The sequence below is a fragment of the Salminus brasiliensis genome, chromosome 2 (assembly GCF_030463535.1).
Source record: "Salminus brasiliensis chromosome 2, fSalBra1.hap2, whole genome shotgun sequence".
Classification (NCBI taxonomy): Eukaryota; Metazoa; Chordata; class Actinopteri; order Characiformes; family Bryconidae; genus Salminus; species Salminus brasiliensis.
This window is the reverse complement of record NC_132879.1, coordinates 11,664,592-11,685,124: the sequence shown is the minus strand read 5'-3', so window position 1 is coordinate 11,685,124 and position 20,533 is coordinate 11,664,592. Positions and strand designations below refer to the sequence as shown.

At 40.4% G+C, this 20,533-nt stretch overlaps 1 protein-coding gene and 1 long non-coding RNA gene across 9 annotated transcripts in view; one reads left to right on the top strand and one right to left on the bottom strand.

Moving 5' to 3' along the window:
- Positions 1 to 20,533, top strand: part of LOC140544233 (uncharacterized) — a 69,755-nt gene that overhangs the window by 2,760 nt on the left and 46,462 nt on the right. The window contains exons 2-4 of one of the 2 annotated variants that reach the window (XR_011978230.1): positions 131 to 311; positions 2,293 to 2,359; positions 17,517 to 17,643. This is a non-coding gene — a long non-coding RNA (uncharacterized lncRNA). Of the gene's footprint in view, positions 1 to 130; positions 312 to 2,292; positions 2,360 to 17,516; positions 19,021 to 20,533 lie in introns of those variants that run through there. The other variant, XR_011978229.1, reaches the window with a different exon arrangement.
- Positions 10,369 to 20,533, bottom strand: part of LOC140544167 (collagen alpha-1(XIV) chain-like) — a 103,393-nt gene continuing 93,228 nt past the window's right edge. For 4 of the 7 annotated variants that reach the window (XM_072667575.1, XM_072667591.1, XM_072667616.1 and 1 more), the window contains 3 exons: positions 19,445 to 19,522; positions 17,497 to 17,649; positions 10,369 to 12,993 (listed from right to left, as the gene is read on the bottom strand). In XM_072667575.1, coding sequence (XP_072523676.1) covers positions 12,689 to 12,993; positions 17,497 to 17,649; positions 19,445 to 19,522 — 536 coding nt within the window. In that variant the 3' untranslated portion in view covers positions 10,369 to 12,688. Of the gene's footprint in view, positions 13,478 to 16,159; positions 16,190 to 17,496; positions 17,650 to 19,444; positions 19,523 to 20,533 lie in introns of all 7 variants that reach the window. The other 3 variants (XM_072667608.1, XM_072667583.1, XM_072667599.1) reach the window with 3 other exon arrangements.

Here is a 20,533-nt window from a genome sequence, read left to right as displayed (position 1 = left end):
CTGATCTGCCGAACACTAATGAGGCACACGTTGACTGCCTAAAAGACTGCCAGAGTCTTTGGATGTGGTCTTAGTCCAAGACTCTAAGGCTGTGTTAATGGGTGTTTTCACACTAGCGTTTTTTTTGCAGACCCGGGAGCACTTGCTTTGAGAGTTTGGTAAAGTGTGAAAGCTGCTTTCGAGCCTGGAAGCAGTCCAGATCACCATTCTCTGGTCCTCCTGAAATCGGTGGCCTGGGGTTTGCTTCAGGCAGACTCTGGTGCAGTCTTCTGTGCTTGTGGAAGCTGTCTGCTCGCGGTGCCACCAGTGAGGTAACGCGATTGCTTCATTTTTTCACGGGACTCCTTCGACTTATCGCCTGCATGTCTAAAAACCTTCTCCTACACTGTTAAAAGTACGGCTTTTCTTCTACACTGTTAAGGAACCTGAGGAACTTTTAGGGATTCTTCAATTTCAAATCTCTTAAGGTGCTCTGAAGAACCTTCAAGAAAAGGTTGTTTGAAGAAAAATGTCCTTAAAGGTTGCTCAAAGCACATACAGTTCATCCACAAAGCATCCACAGTTTCAAATTGAAGAACCCTCAAAAATACCTCAAGAATCTTCTACTTTTAACAATACATGAGAGCTTGACAAGTCCAGAATGGGTCCTGCGTGCAGACTTGAGTATTCAGGACAAGTGTGAAAACACCCTATATCTGTAGTTCTCCATCATGGACGATGATGGTCACCCACAACACACCATCATTATGGACCAAAGGAGCAAGTTCAGTGGCAGGTTGCTGTCACAGAGCTGCTCTACAGACAGACTAAGGAGATCCTTTGTTCCGAGAGACATCAGGCTCTTCACCTCTTACCAGTGGGGCTGGAAGAGGGAGGGGGAAGGATGAGGACTGAGTCTCTTATGTTTAATCATAGGTTTATTTATCTGCACTATTTACACTTTACTGTACATCCTGTACATCTGCACTCCTGGACACTATTGACACTTTAAAAACTATATGCACATATTTATTCAGTGTTGTCATCTGTCCTCATCATTCCTTATTCTTTATAAACAGAACTGCCTTTCATCTCTGCTTGATTTGCATATGTACAATAATTACAATATTGTTTTGTATTACTGTGCTGTATTGTGCAATTGCTACTGGCTGCGAAATTCCCCTTGAGATCAATAAAGTAAGTATCTAGCCATCCCTCCATCCATGCATTTAGTTAGTTAGTTAGTTCAATTCTCTTCGTCCTACCTAAAGCAGAAAATGATGCTTTAGTGCAGCTTAGTTCTGGTTCATTTAGGCTGCTTTCTGCTCAGAACGGGATCCGTTTGGTTTAAAACAGAATGGTAGCAATAGAGTGAACAATAGAAAAGCAGTACAGACGCTCAACCAACAGAACGGATTGAGATTGGCTGCCTAAAAGGTGTTAAATGTTAATTAATAAAATGTAACCAGAGCTGCCAACTTTTACAAAAGTTTCTTGGAGCGAGATTCAGGTCATGATGTCCAGCTAAATTTATTTTCAGCTATATTTACCATTAAGCGAAAATATGTAAACAAAAGACATATGGATAAAATGGATTGTGTGATTTACAGTGATTTTGCATACAGAACTTTCTGAGGCACACTGTCGCACAGGGTTTTATATAGTAGTTGATGAAGCACGGTGGGTACCAACACTGCCCTTCTCATGGCAGGTACCATGGCCAGACAAACATACCAAGGTACTAGAATAAGCAAAGCTTGAGAAGGACTCCTAACTGTATTTTGTCTACCTGTGATTGAAATGGCAAATGCCACAGTGCTACAAATGAACGTGTAAATGATTATAGAGCTGTAAATCACAAATGCTGTTTGGTGCCATGATTTTAAGGTGTGTTACATACTTTACAGAGATTATCAAACATGTCAGCATGTCAAAACAGCATCTGATGCTAATTGGTTGCAGTTACCAAAGTACCAAGGTCTCCAGAGAAGACACACTGCTCTCCTTTGTTTGGTCTGTTTAGGGACCTTTCATCAATCTTACATTCATATTTCAGTTGAATCACACTGGAGACTGTCCTTATTCACTTGTTTTAATAAACCATACCAACATCAGAGTTTGCTTTGATCAAACCCAGCCTGCCCAGTCTCAGCAAACCTAAAGTCAGGGGTGGAAGACTCGAGGGCCAACGTCTAGAACAGTGTGCTAATTTTCCTGCCGAACCATTTCTTTTATGTTGTTTTTTAGGCTCTCTTTGGACAGGCTGTTTATTGCAGGAGGTCTTTCCTGATTTGAGATATATTTTATGGTCAGATGCAGGAGCTGAGAACCAAAGCAAGGCCTTCTGGAGCCGGTGGGAGCTGCCCTTCTCTTTAATTGGGTATGTACCGGGGTGTGTGTGAGCGTGTATTGGCAGATGTTTGGTTACTAACATGAATTTATTCATGGATCTGCCGTGGAGTGCACTCGCATTTACATGCAGATTTGGCTGATAGATTGTCTGTTGTCTTGCCCCCTTGCTGTGTCTTTCAAATTTGAACTGATGTTTGGCCGGATGGGATCCCAATTACAGGCGCCACTGTGGAGACGCGGAGGAGCCGAATTCAAGGCTACAGAGAAATAGGCCTGATTTCTGCCCATGGAGAGCTAACTGACACTTAAAGTGATAGTTTTCCCCTCTCACTTCAGATCTTGTCAAACAGCCAAAACATGTTTGGCGTCTGAGGTTTGCTTCTTTAGTTTTACACTGGAGCAACAGATATTATACCTCACTGATTAGCATAGTGCTAATCTAAATGATCATACACTGTATGGAAAAAAGCATTCATGGTTTCTTCTGAAATCAAGGGCATTAAAATTAATAAGTGTTTATCCTGCATTTCTTGGAGTAACTGTCTCTACTGTCTAGGGAAGGTTTTCTGCTAGATATTGGAGCACTGTTGTGAGGATTTGATTGCATTCAGTGACAAGAACATTAATGAGTCTGGATGTTGGATGATCCTCACCTCATCCCCAACTGGGATGCCAAAATTATTGGATGGCGCACCATCATTCAAGAGAACACAGTTCCACTCTATGCCCTTTGCTAGCCCACGCCTGGCATTAGGCATAGTTCATTACAGGAACTCGACAAGCTGTGTTCGCGCATTTGCACATCTGTGTCAGCAACAGGTGCAACTTAAAGGAGCTGAATGCATTCATTAGTTTTTATGTACTTGATTTTTCAAGAGATATTTTAGGTTAGATAGAAGATAATGCTTAATATCATTAAATGTGTTTGAAAGGATTTGAATGGTGAAAAGCAGAAAATGCTCCTAACTTCTAACACCCTAGCAACCCCTAAACTCCATATTTTACACATCTTTCTGATCAGACATACAGTTTCCACATAGTGGCAAATTTCTTTTTAGACATTTTCCCATAGGAATTAATTGGGGGCAAAACACACAGGGGATACCACAACAACTAATTGCCAACATCCTAGCAACCACTAAGCAACTCCATAACGGCCATCTGAGATACCATATTAACCACCTAACAACACCATAGCAACTATCTAATAACACTATACCAGTAACACTCTAGCAACTCCCTAGAACACCTAGCTACACCCTACAACCACTATAACTCCATAACGAACACCTGGAATACCATAGTAACCACCCAGCACCACTAATGGACTGATCACCCCAGAGCCCAGACCTTAACATCATTGAATGTGTTTGGTAGGATTTGGATTAGATTGGATGGTGAAAATCAGAAAATCTTTTAAGACTGGACTTCACTGAACTTTTTCAACAGATTTCTGCTGAAAGCGAATCTCCTGAAAGCTGGAAGCTGTAATAGTAGTAAAAGTTGGATCTCTAAACACTTAAACATCTGATATAAAAGTTAGTGGAGGAGCATTCTGGGTCATGTTCTGGTTAAAGAGATGTTTTCTGTTTTTTACTTGAGGAACTTTGACTACAGTTTAATACAACAATAAAGGTGGTCTAAATAAAGGTGTGTTGTGTTGAACAAGCTCACAGAGACCGGTGTAAATGACCATTACCCCAAAACCAGTGAAGCAAAGTAGTGCAATACTTCCAGTCTTGCCTGGTTCAGTTTTTCTTCGTTGACCTGGAAAATGTCTTAGGGGGAGACAGTCAGTCTTGGTTTCCATGGCGAGAGACATTGATTATATCATTATCATTTATGGGCTCCTGCTGCGTAATATTAAGAAATGTCTCTGACCTGAACTAAAGATAATGACATTTAAAAGGCTTTTAATAGACGATTCTGCTGTGAAGAGTGTACACATCCTTTCAAGTTCTGTGAACCATAAAACACACACACCCTCTCATGGACTTACATAGACAGATTTGAATTCTGAAGCCATGGTTGTGGGTAGGCATGGTAGGAACTACTTTACATTTACTCAGTTCTCGGGTTCTGTTCAGTCACAATTTAGTGAGTTAGCGCTTTCATGGGTTTAGTCTCATTCCTGTTGTGTTGGTTCAGCATCTGGCCTGCTTTAGCGTTGTTCACACCTCTCAGTGTGGAGCTTCAAAGCTTTATTTTACACCAAAAGGATCAAAAAAGAGAAGACCCTATTACAAAAACATTACACTGCATAGGCTGTCTATAGGATGATGATCCTCAATGAGGGGTCTGATGATACTCTGGGGTTTGTGAGTTTACATCAGTTCATCTGAGCCGGTAGAAGCTCTGACATGTGCCAAAGGTTTAAGGACCCCTGCTAATCCAATATCACAGCAACCATTAAACAAATGTTTGCGAACCCCATATTCAGTCTAACTGTGTGATTCAGGCTTGTATACAGCTTTCTGTTTAGACATACAGTTTCCGCACAGTGGCATATTTTAGACATAGCAAATGAGGCCATTAAGCTAGCCACGCTACAATTGGTGACAAAGCACCCAGCAACACCAGCAAGGCAAAATGAAAATTTCAAGCGCAAGAATAAGACATTTGATCTTCATAAATAATGAATAGTGAGTCTGGACACTGTTAGAGGCTCAGCAGATTGCTGGAAGCCAAAGGCCACACATCACTGGACAAGAGCTTCTGCTCATATCAGATAAATATGATGGTTTATTGATGAACATACACTATATGTGCAAATGTTTGTGACCAGCTCTTCTAATGAATGCGTTAGGCTACTTTGTTACATCCATTGCTGACACCGATGTGCAAATGCACACACTCACAGCTTGTCTAGTCCCTGTAGAGAAGCACTTCCGTAGAATATAACTCTCTGGAGCAGATAATTATGAACATATTGGCCACATGTCTAATGCCAGGTGTGCGCTAGAGGGGTATAAAGTTGAGGTTAGAGTTTGGGGATGAGGTGGGATGGTGATTATTCAACATCCTGACCTCATTAACTCTCTTGCTACTGAATGCATATAGATTCTCACAGCAGTGCTCCAAAATCTAGTAGAAAGCCTATCCCTGGAGAGTAGAGACAGTTACTGCAACAAAAGGACTCTTTTTGTATCCTTGATTTGGGAAGAAATAAAAATAAACAGGTGTCCCAATACTTTTGTCCATATATTGCATTTACCTGAAATGTGGGCCGTTTCACTGTATTCATAAAATAAATCTGTGGGGATTTTTTTTACACTAAGGACTGCGTCCCTGGTCACCAACAGTGTGAGAACCCCTATCATCTGAAACTAAGTTCTCGAGGGTTTTTCGCTTGATGTGATTAGAGTTATGAATACTTGAAAATGATTCAAATTGACCTCATCAGTGTTGGCAGTGATTTGTGGAATATCATAGTGTTCATACTTACGCAAAACATTCAACTCTCTGGTCTAAACACCAAATGATTATTGGATTTAATGTAATTTATATCTATATGTTGTAATTACACTAAGTGTGTCGCCCTAATGGGAGAATTCTGAACTGGGATGTCAGATTTCACGAGTTTCAAAAAGGAAACTTCAACTGGAATGTCTAATTAAAGCAGTTGTGGACAGAATACTGTCCAACTTCTGTCTGTGGACATGTTTCCATGATGTTTGGATATACAAAATACTACTGAGTGTGTTTTTATCAACTAGTATGGTGGTTGGTGTGGCGCAACAGAGAACACCACTACCTGCCACTGAGCTACCACACCATGTTGGAGACTGGGGTTTGATTCCTGGTCTGGGCGACTATGCTGCGCTACACCAATAAGAGTCATTGGGCAAGACTTCTAACCCTACGTTGGCCCACCTCTGTAGTATCGCTGAAAGTGCTAACCTGGGGCATAAAAAGTGGGGCATATTTTGGTTAGATTTCCCATAAAACACCAGTAAAGGAGTGTCGAGGACTATTACAGGACAAATATGACTTGGGTTATGTGGGGTTGCACAGTTCTGGTGAGAGGTCTGGTGCAGCAAGGGTTAGGATTAGTTTGTGTTATTGTTGATTATTTATTCCAAACCCTTGTGGTCACTATTTTTTCTTAAATGTAGTAGTGTTGTAAGCCTTGTTGTGAGCCAAAACCGTTGTATGCCGGTTTTATGTTGCTCTATACACATCTTCCATAAGACACGCATGTAAAGGCAATTTCTATTTGAAGTTCATAAGATGTATTGAACCATATATCATTTTTTTTTATAATTATTTTTCCAGTTTGTCCCGTCACACAAATAAACAGTAAGTGTGCATTGCAATGTGTAAAGTGTGTCCCTGCAGAGAATGTGATCTTATTTTTACTCTTAACAGCAGATGTATTTTGGCTAGTAACACAACTTTTGCATATGACTGTAGACAGTCCTAAATCAGACCGGTGGACTACCAGAAAGAGGCTCAGGTGTAGTCCATTTTCCAGCCCTGCAGTCTCTTCAGATTAGTAAGGAATAAGAGCAGTGGAAAGACTGAGAGCGAAGCTACCTCTGAATCTTAGTCCCATGCCAACACTTGTATGTACCGCTTGTACTTACAGCCTTTAACCACTAGATATCAGTATTGTATTGCTGGCATTTAAATCTTTCCACAAACGAGAGTCACTCATCATAGGCTTTCTTCTACAGGCAACAAGCAATTCAGATTTTAATTTCAGATTCAAGCAGGACAGATTTTCTACAAACTGAACAGCAAGAGGTCACACAGAGGTCAGATTTCAAATGCCATGGGTTGCTCAATCAGCTCAAATCTTTTACTCCCACATTTTTCCTCTCCAAAACACTTCGGGATAAATCTGACTATGGATAAAGTTTCCTACAGCTGCCGTTCTGAGTTGCTTTGGTTAAACCCACTCTGGACTGGTAACACTGAGGCCATTCACGGTTGGACCAACCTGAATCGGATTCAGTTTGGATTTTTTAGACATGTGACTCAATTTGACCAGTCAGATTCGTTCTTAAGCAAGCTAGAAAACTTGAGGGGAAGCTTTGAATGATGTACTGTGGAAATCATTACTGTAGTCATAATTATTTGAAAATGAGCTGTTAACCATTTAACCACATTTCAAGTACAGTTTTCATTGTCTGTCTTGTTTCCTCATTCCTCTTTTCACAAGGCTGAAGGTTCCTTCTAATTTCTGTTCCACCTTGAATGGTGTTGACTCCCAGAGTTAATCAACAAATGCATTTTCACCTTGGCTTAGATGAAGCACGACCAAGAGGAAATGCAATTGCAAAAATGGGGGATTGGGTGACTGTTATTCCATTTTTAATATGTCAGAGACCCTCCAGTAAGATAAAGAAAATGAAATGTCAAAAAGACTTACTTTTTTAGTTTTCCCATATGAAATGTGTCGGCTTTGATGTACAGAAATGCAAACGCAAATACACATTTTGCATTTGAATTTGTATTATGTCTTAAATTATGCGCACCCATATGTGAAATGCAACACTGTTTAAGTAGGATTTTCACATTTGCATTGGAAATGAGTCTGGAATATGCTGATTAAATCTGGGATGTATGTTTTAATCTACATTGTAAGTCCTAGCATTTGTGTATTTGTGTGTTTTTTAGCCTAAATTGCAATGCCCCCTGCTTTGGGCTGTAGAGCAGTACAACGGTGTTCTCTGGAGTGGTGAAGCTCTGGGATGTGCTGGAGTGGCAGAACTAATTATCCATCATTAGCATGTGATGTCACTAATGTTCTTGTATTTGAATAAAGTCAAATCCTCACAGTATCTACTCAGATGTGTAGAGGCCAGTACTACACTGTTAAAAGTATCCTTAAGGATCCTTGAGGAACTTCTGGAGGTTCTTCAGATTGAAACTTAAATCAGAAGAATCGCTGTATGTACAGCTGTCTACAAACTTTTGACCATATAGTGTCATTTCTAGAGCAAGTGAAGCTCTTCCTAGTGTCATCAATATTCTGCTGAATGTAAAGGTGAAGGTTTGATAACTTGGTCTGCTAAGCTGCAACTGTTGAGCTTTTAAGCAAGGCTCTTAAACCTCTCTGCTCCAGTCTGAATGTCTGACCCTTCCTTGGGGGGAGCCGTGGCCTAAAGGCTAGAGAAATAGGCTTGGGGCTGGAAGCAGAAGAGTTGATCACAAGGTTGTGGGTTCGAGATCCAGGCTACTGATGCCACTGGTGGACCCTAGGGTCTGCAAAGCTTAACCTTAATCCTTAAACCTTAATCTGCTCCAAGGTAGCTGTAGCTTGGCTGACCCTGTGAGGGGGCTGCTGTGGACTAAAGCCAAGAAAAGTGATCTGGGGCCAAGAAGGTTGCTGGTTTGATCCTCTGGACCGGCAGGAAGTACAAGAGTTGTCTGGGTGGAGTGTCCACTAGATACCCGGTTGTGCTAAGTTGCCACTGTTGTCCTCTTGATCCCAGAAGGTTACCAGTTCAATCCCCTGGGACAGCAGGAATTGGGGCGGGTGAGTAAAGGAACAGTGCCTTTCAGCCCCTAATAGCTCCCCAGACACTGAGTGGCTACCCACCACTCCAGGTGTGTGTGTGCTCACTGCCCTTGTTCACAAGTGTGTGTATGTGTGTGTGTATGTTCATGGATGGGTAACAAATGGAGTCTAGATTCTGGAGTTCTGTTGTGCAATAGCCTTAAAGTGAGATCTTAGTCACTGATGTTCTTTTTACACCATAGGCTGTATTGGCTTTCAGTGTTCCCAGTATGACTCAGCTGTAGACTGGTGAGTAAAAGTAGCAGCCTGCTGAAGGTAAAGTGTAAAAACGAACATCTGTTTGCTTCTAATGAGCAGCAAAACCTTGTGCAATTCAACAGAAAACAAGCCCAATCCAGAGAGCACAGTGTGCTTATCACTCATAGGGGGTGCTCAGTGACAAGCTGTCCTGAAGATAGATCCTGTGGTCTGTGTGAACCCCTGAACCTATTAACACCTTTGATGACAAAGGTGCCTTGCTGAAAAGCCAGCATACACCAGCATGAATTCCATGCTGGAGATCAGTATAGGAGCTTCCGTTGTTAGAGACTTGCACTCAAAACACAACATTGGCCAGCTGGTATTTGCTGGTGGTCCATGCAGGGTGTAAGGAAGCCTGAGTGTAGAGAAAAAAAGGGATGTAGAATGAGAAATAGAAGTGTGTGTGTGTGTGTGTGTGTGTGTGTTACTTTACATATAATCAAGAATCAGTTCTGAGAAGTGCATGTGTGTAAATAACAGGGTTGTTGTTTCTAAGAGGTAGCAGAGAAAACATCTGCCTCACAGTGCTATTTAGATCTGTCTCTGTCCTCCTCTTCCCCTATCCCTTCTCCACGCCTTTATTTGACCTAAATACTTTACAAACTGTGTTATCATCATGACCCTACATGCCTGAGACAAGGAGAATTACTGCTGAGAGAGAGAGTGAGAGAGAGAGAGAAAGAATGTATCTCTTGATACATGTCCCTAAAGGGCCCATATCCTTTAGTTTTCCCTCAGGTCCACTTGTTTGTGAGGATTTATAAACCACAAACAGTAGAGATGTTCTGATCCAGTTATTTTTGCCCCTGATCTGAGTATCTTAATGCTGAGTGATGGCTGATATAATACTGATCTGATCTTTGTAATTTTATAAATAATAGAGCAGTTTAGTTATGATGTCCAGAAATGAATACTGATGTGAAATCAGTTTTGTTTCATTTAATGGCCTATTTTGTTTAATCACAAAAAATATATATTTAGAAAACGATAATCTGTTCTTACAGCTTTCAACACCGAGGGCCAGCAGGCAACAATTACATGAAATATAAATGTGCATCCAATAGAATGTAGCCAGGGAGGAAGGACTACATACTGACCGGGAGTAAAGGATGTGGTGACACGCCCAGTATGCAAATAGATGATGCCAGGAGCCAATAGGAAAGGAGTTTTACTTCAAGATGATGCACACTCAAACCCACTGTATATTATATATTGGCAACATCACGATATTATGGGTATTAAGAGAAATAAAGAAGGTTATTGTGGTGGTACTTTATTATATTTTTTATTGCTTTAAAAATAAGTTTGAGTCAAAAAACAATGAATCCTTGAGAGTGTAATGATGATGCTCTCCATAAACACCTGTAAATGGTTTAAAAATGGAATAAAACAAATCTCTAAGCCAGGTAATCACACTGACACCATAACACGATACCCACAGTTTATGGGCAAACACAATTAAGAATCTACTGTTCAACAGATTCCACAAAGTCAATCTAAACATATATATATATTAATACATTTAGCACCGTTCTATTCCATAAACTTATAAGCATATGTGAACTGGAATGTACAACAGCAAGAAAATCATGACTGTAACGTCTAGCAGGTTAAGGAAGTTCTGTTTGATAGATGTTAATATTGTACCGCATCACACTGTAGAGACCAATGAAACAAAATAAATAATTTGAAGGATGAAAACGAAAGCTTGCTCTCAATAAAAAGAAAAACAACAAAACTTCAGCCAAGATTTCTGTTCTTTGTCATCATAGTTGAGAGAAACTCTTATCAACATACTTATCTACAAAATCCACTAGAATCAACTTAACATACATGTGATTAATATTATAAACAGGCACTTAATACAGAGGCATTTGAACTCTAGACTTTACATGGGGATTAAAAGAGGATGAATTAAACAGCCTGGAGGACGAAGGACGTGTCCGTTGGTTTAAAAAAGCCAGTTTCATGTGATTGAAGCACAATTTAGATCTTATCTTAGCGATTAAATATTATCGTAAACATCAAAAAGTGGTCTGTACATGATGGCTGATATGCAAGTTAATTTACAATGACCGAAAGAGAGAGAGAGATCGAGAGAGAGAGAGATAGAGAGAGAGAGAATCTCTCCTGTGTTCACGGTATATCAGGCACTTAGATACTTTCACACAATACATCTCACTGTGCTACTTGACCCCAAACACTTCTCTTAATCCTACTCATTCATCAACACCCAGGAGTGTTGTTCGTAAAACTCTACAGCTGATATCTGCAATAATGAACAGGGTCACAGAGCCCTGAATCTACTACGGAATTTTACAGGAAGAATCACATTTGCACAGTTTTAACTGTTTTAAAGTAGTTGACTAGCTAGGACATGTTTGGTGTCTGAAGCACGCTGGAGATACAAGGCTAATGTAGCTAACAAATATTAGAAGCACGCTCAATACTTACGCCACAAAGCAAACATCAGTATCTTGTTTATCTGCTACTTATGGCGGCATTAAAATACAGGAATAACTTCTGGTAACGAGACTGTGTGAAAAATCTCTGAAAGGCTCACTGTTGTGCAACCATAATACGACCATATTTGCTGCTAGCGTTTAGCTGGTCTACCTTGGAACTGATAAGGCCTGACAGCCTTAGGCAGTATAAATTCTCTGTGAGAGACTGGAGACAAAAGAGATTTGAGACAAACTTGTGGAAATACAACATAAACGTCACACAGCTCATTCCTCCCAACTCAGAATACAGCATATGCCACTATGTTGGCACTTTTTACTAAGTGAAATTAATAATTGTGCAATCTTGCAAGACCTAGTTGTCATAGTAACAGCAAAACTTCAAAAACGTTCAGAAAAATATCAGTATTGTATGTATAGATAGATATTTTCATTTAATTTGTTTTAGTTTTGCCTTATGCTATTACATATGGAACTGTCTGGGGAATAGGAATAGACAAATGGTGACTTCGTTACCATGAAACATTGCGGTCTATCAACTTCACACTAGCCTCCCCATAGGGGCTCCAAAAATCAGCGTCATCAGCATATGGACATCAAAGTTGATGGAAACCAATGCGCTTCGGCAAATGTGCATCAAAGACGAATAAAAAAATAGCTGATTCAAAGTGTGAATGGCACGTAATGCACGGTCATTGCGTATTTGTAGGGTATAACAAGTGTAACTGACACTGTACAGCAATGTTTTTGTCAGACGCAGTTCTGAAGCCTTCCGCTGCCGTTGCGTTTACTGCAGTTCGAGTTGATTGTTTAAGCATGGAAAACCACAGTAGGTGGTAAAACTAATAACTGACAAAAATGGAGATGTTTTTCATTGGACAGCAGTGATTTTCGATAACTGTGCACTTTAATAATCAGAAAGTTGAGTGCATGTAAATGCACTCCCTACTTAACCCTCATAAGCAAGTGATGATTCTACAATGTTACATTAGCCTTGTAGCTTCAGCTCGTAGTCTCTTGTCTACCAAACATGTCTATGTTAACTGACCACCTTTAGTGATAGAAAAACTGTGTAAACGTGATTGCCACATTATCCCTCTAAGGGTTAAAGAGGGTTAACAGAAGGTTTTCAGAAGTGAGCGGTCATTTCTGAGTCTCCTTTCTGACCCCGTCTCCACTTCGCTATGCTGCGAGTCCGCCGCTGAATCCCTGGTGACCGCAGCTCCTCCGTCTCTTCCGCTATGACTGGGTCATCCGGTTCGACTGGGCGAGGCTGGGGGTAGTTGGGCTGGTAGTAGGAGGGGTACGTCCCGTAACTTCCGTAGGGGTCCTCCTCTCCTCCCTCTTCCTCAGGGCCGTACGTTTGGTACGTGTTTGGCGGCAGTTGGACTATGGGAATATCGCTGTCAGTCACTTCACGGTCAAACTCCCTCTCTGACCACCACCAAGCGGCACGGAGGCGAAACGGCGAGAGCACACACACATACGCATAGAGTGGACGGACAGGACACACAAGCACATGGTTACTGGTGACATCACTGCACCCGCAGCAGCAAGCAGGACGTGGAGTTAAGAGTGTGAGTGATCAGTGTGTTTGTGTTTGTGTGTGTGTGTGTTTGTGTGTGTGTGTGTTAGCTAGATGAGCTCATTCATGAACACCAACACATATGACCCCCGCCAGTCAGTACATTAGCAACATGTGGCTGGGTAGCAACAATGCAACCGAATGGTCAACAGGTGTGTCCAAGGCAGAGCAAGCGTTGTGTAGGTGTATGTGAGTGTGTGTGTGTGTGTGTGTGTGTGTGAATGTGTGTTAGGAAAAGACTCCAGGCATCTGCACCATCAACAACCTACACAGAGTGTGTGTGAATGGAGCCTACTGCTCAGTACTCATTCACAAACTGAATCTGGTCGTCAACTAGAGAGAGAGACAGACAGACAGACAGACAGACAGAAAAAGAGCAGGAGGTCAGTAAGACAGTGATCTCTTCATGCGGGATTTCGTCAGATTCACTGGTGACACCACAGTGATGATGCTTCTTTATCATTCAGCTGATAAAGATATCAATCAGTAATGGTCAAACACACTCAAAAACACACACACATACACAGAAATCTGTACGCAGGGTTGGGTAGTAATGAAATACGTCTAACAGCATTCCATAATCAGGATATTAAAAAAGGTAACTGTAACCCCCAAGAAATGCTGCACTCTCATTTTCACTGTAAAAGAGATGCAGATGAACATAAATACAGTAAAGTCACAAGAATTTCTCATTCTGAAGAAATGTAATAGATTTGGTGAGCTAGTCTGAAGAATAAAGCTTGGTTTAAGGTTTCTCAACTGTGCAGAAAGTAGGGTTTATTAGGGTATTATTATACAATTTATTTTAGATGAATTTTAATGATTGAATGAATCATGTACTATGCACTGAGAGTTATTCATATAGTACATAATTGGAGGTCTTTTGTGTGAAAATTGTAAATAACTACATTGTTAGTTGTAATGATGCCAAAAGTAAACTTTGTTAAGACCATATTATTAAAAAAACTACTGCTTTCTGAAATGGAGTAGAACCTATAGCACCTGAAATGTCCAATAAGCAACATAGAAGCTAAGCAGATATCAGTCTAACCCTTAAAATAAACAATGCAGATTATATGAACACATAATGACATAATGGAGATTTTGTTTTAGCAAGTAAAAAGCAAGTACCGTCATTAGAGACTATATTTGTGATGTAAATTGACTTATTAAATGCTTATTTACTGCTTTTTATTTAGGACAATTAAAGTATTAAATAATGTTTTAGTTTCTGTTAACATAAAGGAAATAAAATGTTTAAAAAGGTTTTAGTTTTGGTTGAAATAAAGGAAATAAAGTGTTAATACAGTTATTTTTGTCCTTGTAATAAATCAAATAAAATTAGGTTTTATGTTTCTTAAAATAAAAGAAATACATTGTTATTATAAAGTTTTATTTTTCCTTCAAATAAATTAAATAAGTAATTAAATTATGTTTTATTTTTCCTCAAAAAAATTAAATAAAGCATCAAAATTAAGTTTTATTTTTCCTTAAAATTAAGTGTTAATGTTACTGACTCGCTTTTTATGGTCTTCATTTTTATGGTCTTCATTTTTTTCTAGGTCTTTATTTGAAAAGACATAGAAAATTCATGTTAATGTAACCCCTCCCTACCCTGTCTGCACGTAAGCACTGCATAACTTACATGCTTGGCATAAACTCTTATGTCAACAGTTGGCATGAACCTCTACGCATCTGACACACCATCATCACATCACAACGTGACCCCCATCCGAATCCTGATAGTGTTGACATAGGTGCTATGCTTATGGAATGCTTAAGTGGAGAATACACTGAGCACTTCAGTATAACTGCAACACTAACACACAAACACACACACATTCATACACACTGCTGTTTGGATCTGAGGTGACACACATTCTTGAAAATAAAGGTGCTTCAGATGATTCTTTGAGTGATGCCACCTTCACTTGCTGTCAAAGTCCTAAACTAATTTCCAAGGCTCTTCACATTAGCTTCTTAATAGGACCAAACTGGGTCTTCTGTGGCATCACTGAGAGAAGCATTTGAAGCATCACTGTTTTTAAGAGTGTAGGAAGATCCACACAGTACTGAAGGCCACAATACCAGCGAGAACTTTTTAACAGATCATTAACAGATCAATCTTCTGTTTAAAGCCCGCTCCTCATATCCAGCATGGCTTCTCCATCAGTGCTGATGAGGGGAGCACTGCAAAGATGCCATCATTACATCCCTATTGCTGTTGACCCACACACCTGCCATCCTGTCCTTTAAAAAGCTCTCTGCACATCAGTGGCCTTCATGTTCTGTTTGAAATGCTGAACTCCACCATGCAGTAACACTTATGGACTGTATCTGTTAGAACTGCTAAAGCATTGTGTTCTGAGAGACCCCGATCTTCAGACTCTCATAACAGAATGCAGAGTTCTCAATTTCCATGCAAGTTTAGGTACAACCACGTGCAAGAAAACTTTCGGAACATCAAAACAGTTTGATGTGTTGATATGATGGTGTAAAAACAATGATGCATGAATAGGTAATGTAGTAGTGCATAGTCCTGACATATCAGGAAGCATGTCATGGTATGTTTAAGGACTGATCTTTAACGGTTTATTACTGCAATACTGTTCATACCTGGTATTAACATGCGATTCAGATCTGGACAGTCTGAATTCTGTTGACACTTTTCATTAAAATGAGTGTCCAGTGTGACCAGAGGGGTATACCACAAAGCAGGATTTGTCAGTTTGCCAGATAATCTAAGCCCAAAGTCAAATCTGTCCAGTAGGAAAAAAGCTGAGAACAATCCTCAACTTTGGGCTTAAGATATCTGGCTAATAGAGAAACCCTGCTTTGTGGTACACCCCTCAAATGAGATCCCTGTGTAAAAGGTACCCTTCAGGGAGTCCGGAAGTGTGAATGGTGAAGAGGAATAGTGATGGGTTTCACAATGCAGTGGAACAATAAATGGTCCATACATTTCAATTACAGCTCTCTATACAGCTCTATAGGTCAATCCACAAGGATACTCACTCAGTTATACTACCAGCTGTGGTTGATCATCTAATGGCAAAGAAGCACATAGGCAACATGGAGAGAGAAACCAGTGTCCATAACAGTAATAATTATGTTTTCAACAGACGGATTTTTTTTATTTTCTACTGTCCTAACAGTGTCTGCACCCGGAAAATGCAGTCCATTTACGTTTCTGTTAAATGTGGTCGAGATCCGTCTCTGATCACCTCCGAATGTGATCTGATCACATTTTCTGTCCCGGTTGTGTTTACTGTAGGTTTATCTGTGGTCAAGTAAAATGGTCTGAGCGTGTTCTGATCATCAAAGGCAGCTGGTAATGCCAGGTGTAAACAGCCTTAATGCATGGTGATTAACTAATGCTATAAACAAGTGTGTGCATGTGTGTGTGTGAGTGTAAAAGTCCAGGATAACACCTGTTTAACACCATGTCTCTGAGCAGTGAGTGTGTTTAATGTCTAATACTGGATAAACATTAATGCAGGCAAAATGAACAATGTCTTGCTGTGATATCTTCTAAGAGATAAAGCTTCAGCTACTGTATGGATCTGTTCAATTCCATGCTTGCACTCTTAGAGCCAGTTTCCCAGGCATGGATTGAGCATAGTCCTGGACTATACATCTTTTTGAATGGAGATTTTCCACTAAAAGGAAAATATAGTCCCTGACTAGGTTATATAATCCCTGTCTGGGAAACCAACCCTTAAAATAAAGTTGCTGCAAAGGGCTTTTTGAGTGAAACTAATTTGTGGTTCCATAAAGAAATGCCTGTGAAAGAGATATATGTATATGTGAGGAATCTTTTAAAGGTTTAAAGTAATGGATGTTAACTTAAAGCTTCTTTATGGAACCAACTAAGGTTCTTCTATGGCATCTTTGCTCTCGCTAACAGCTTGTAAGTTCTTGTTAGAGTGGAGGCTCTCAAGATGAACTGGAGCTCCACTTTGCTGCTGCTTTAGGTAGTTTGCTGCTGGTTGGTTTATGTACAGGTCTCTTGCAAGGGCTGTCCGGAGTAGTCTGCTGATGGTGTCACTGTACACGCTGCATACAGCAGATAAGCACCTGGGCTTAGGAAAATATGTTAATGGTATTAATTCTCATTTATTGATTGATTAATTGCATTAACACTATATTATTATGTTGACTAATTTTATTGCATAACATTTTATTTGTATTAATATAAGCACTCACTTCCCAGATGAACAGCTTTAAATATCAGTTCTCTCAAATCTTTTGCCAAGCACTGTATGCTCTGTGTATATGTGTGTGTGTGTGGGTGACTGTGTGTGTGTGAGAGAGAGAGAGAGAGAGAGAGAGAGAGAGAGAGAAAGACTCACCTCCAACGTTGTATCCGCAGGAGTTTGGATCACAATAGCCCGGGGGTCCGGCAGGTCCTACTGGCCCAGGCATGCCCGGCCTGCCCGGGGTTCCAGAGTTACCAGGGCGACCAGCGGGTCCTGGACCACCAGCCCTTCCCTCACCAGGTGGCCCTGAGAGCACACACACACACACACACAACCACAAATGCATAACATAGTCACACACACACACACACACACACACACACAATAACTTGTTAAGGCATATTAATTGAACAATTAGCATAGAAAAAGCACAATGTTGCCGTGTTCACTCTGCAACACACATGTAGAAATGAGTGCTGAGTGTTTCTGACAAACGCTGATCCACAGCTGCTGCGGTAATGGGTTACAGACCTCAGTGAGGTCTCTTCATTTCCTCTGTGTGTGTGTGTGTGTGTATATATGTTTTTGTGTGTGTGTGTGCTGGCAAACTCTGCTTCTGTTTAGGGCTGTTTAGCATTGACTACAACACCCATGATGCAATGCATTCAGCTCAGGACTTACAGGTGTAAAAATATGGCTGCCTGTTTGATCCGGTACAAGTCTTGTGTTAAATCTATTCTGGTAATTAGATTTTAGGGACTGGTTTGGTAACCTTAGCATCAGAAATATAAAGCTTGCTTATGCTTTTAGCTGTAGCAGGGCCAGCGGCAGGACCGGCTAGATAAGAGGACAAAATACATAACCAAGGGCTTATCTTTACCCAATGAATGGCTGGAGATATACTGATATCAGGGAAACAGGCTAATCTGCTGCAGTTAGCGTACATTTATCCCAAACTAGCATACATTGTCAAACACACAGATACACCTGGCCCAATCTGGCAACATGATAAATGACTGTAAGTGACTAATGTTTTTACTATCTGAAGGCCTGGCGGCAGAAGTACACAGCCAGGCGTGGCCTAGAGGGAAATAACAACCCCCACCCCCCCCCAAGCATTGAACTGTGGAGCCGTGGAACTGTGTGCTCTGGAATGATGGTGCTCCATCCAATATTTTTGGGATGAGTTGTGGAGTTGGGGATTAACATCCTGACCTCAATAACAGTTTTGTCACTTCATACAATCGAATTCTCACAAAAAATGCTCCAAAATTTAGTAGAAAGCATTACCTGGACAGTAGAGACGGCATAAAACATTTTAATATCCATGATTTCAGAAGAAACAATGAATGAGCAGGTGTCCCAATACTTTTGTCCATATACTAAATGTATATATATATGAAGTTAAGAAGTTATTTACTTCTTTTTGTGCTTCTTGTGATTGAAATTTTATGTTACACAGGTTAAATGTGGTTTATATAAAGGTGAGTAGAGTGGCCTAAGCCTATACCGAAGTAGAAGTACTGTTACTTCTGTGAAATAATGACTAAAGTAGAAGTATCTTGAATACAGGTTCAAAAGTTAAGTACAAGTACTGAGTAGAACGGTCAGCTTGGCTTTGACACTTGAATCTGTCACTTGTTTGTCAAATATTCAAATATATTCATCTTTTTTAAATACAGTGTTCTTCACTTCAATGAGTGTGTGTGTGTGTGCTCATAAATGTCAAGAATCCCCAAAGGGAACAACAAACCAGCTGTTCTCCGTGTGTGATGGTCATCTAAAAAGGCGCTTAGGTTTAATGTGAACTGTTTAAAGACTCAGACATGACCTCAACCAGTGATACCTTAGCTTGAAAGGTATGTAAAGGGTGTAAAATGTACAGGGTGGAAAAGCTGAGAGCTTAGTGTTCTCTGCCTGTATTGTACAGGTTTGACGTTGAACTGCATGGTGGTGTAGGAATAGCAGCCTTCCTATAGTGTTTTATCATTCCCTCTTCATCCTTAAAGTTCTCCTTTCTGATCTTTTTATCTCTTAGAGTTCAATAGTACCCTTGTGTGTGTGTGTGCGTGTGTGCGTGTGTGTGTGCACATGTGTTTACCTGGAGGCCCTTGTGGTCCTCTGGGGCCCTGGACACCCACACCTGGGCTTCCCTTCTCTCCTTTTTCACCTGAAAGACCTGATTACACACACACATATACACACGCTCATTACCACTCCTTAGTTATATTCAGCAGTGGAACGCAGGACACATTCCTTTTCCACACGTCTCACTCCTGCTTTGACAGACACTTACTTCTTTCCCCAAGAGCCTTAAAGGGAAATTCCATCGCAAAATATTTTCATATTCACTTCAATTGTCTGTCACCGATCAGAGAGAATGTGATCTAAACTGCTGCATGGTTCACTTTCTAAGACAGATCTCACACAGACAAGCTCAGCATGGAGTAATGCAGAATGCATATGATAAATGAACTGCAAAATAGGATGAAACAGACTGTAAAAACAACGCAGAGCCAATAAAAAGGCTAAAATGAGAATTCTGTTATTTATGTTGTCTATTATCAAATGATATATTGATGAAAGTCAATTGTGTCACACATAATGTCACACATTCTGGTAGATTTGTGATTTTTTTTTTTTTTTATTTAACTAATTTTCTCCCCAGTTTAATAATTGCCAAGTAGCTAGGACTCACATGATGCTACCAATGCTGAGATGGTGAAGGCTAGCACATATTTCTGCTAACACAAACGGCCAATTCTGCTATCAGCTATTCATTCTGCCACATCAGCTATTCGTTCTTTTACATTGATTTATTATTCATTACTGTATACGCCCATATCAGCCACATCAGTAGCACCACTGAATTGAAAACCAACAAGCTCATCAGAACATCTCCAAAACATCAGACAGGTCTTGTGGGGTTTTTCTGGTATGCAGTGGTCAATTCCTACCAAAAGTGCCCCAAATAAGGACAACCGGTTGACCGATGAGAGGAATCATGGGCACTTAAGGTTTACTGAAGCAATCCATTGAGGCACAACCTTACTGGTCTTGGTGCCAGATACCACAGCACACTTTCAGAGGTATTGTTGAGTCCATGGTATGAATAGTCAGAGCTGTTGTGGTGGTCACCTGTATATGACACTACTGATTACATGCCAAATACTTGCCACGACCCTGGATC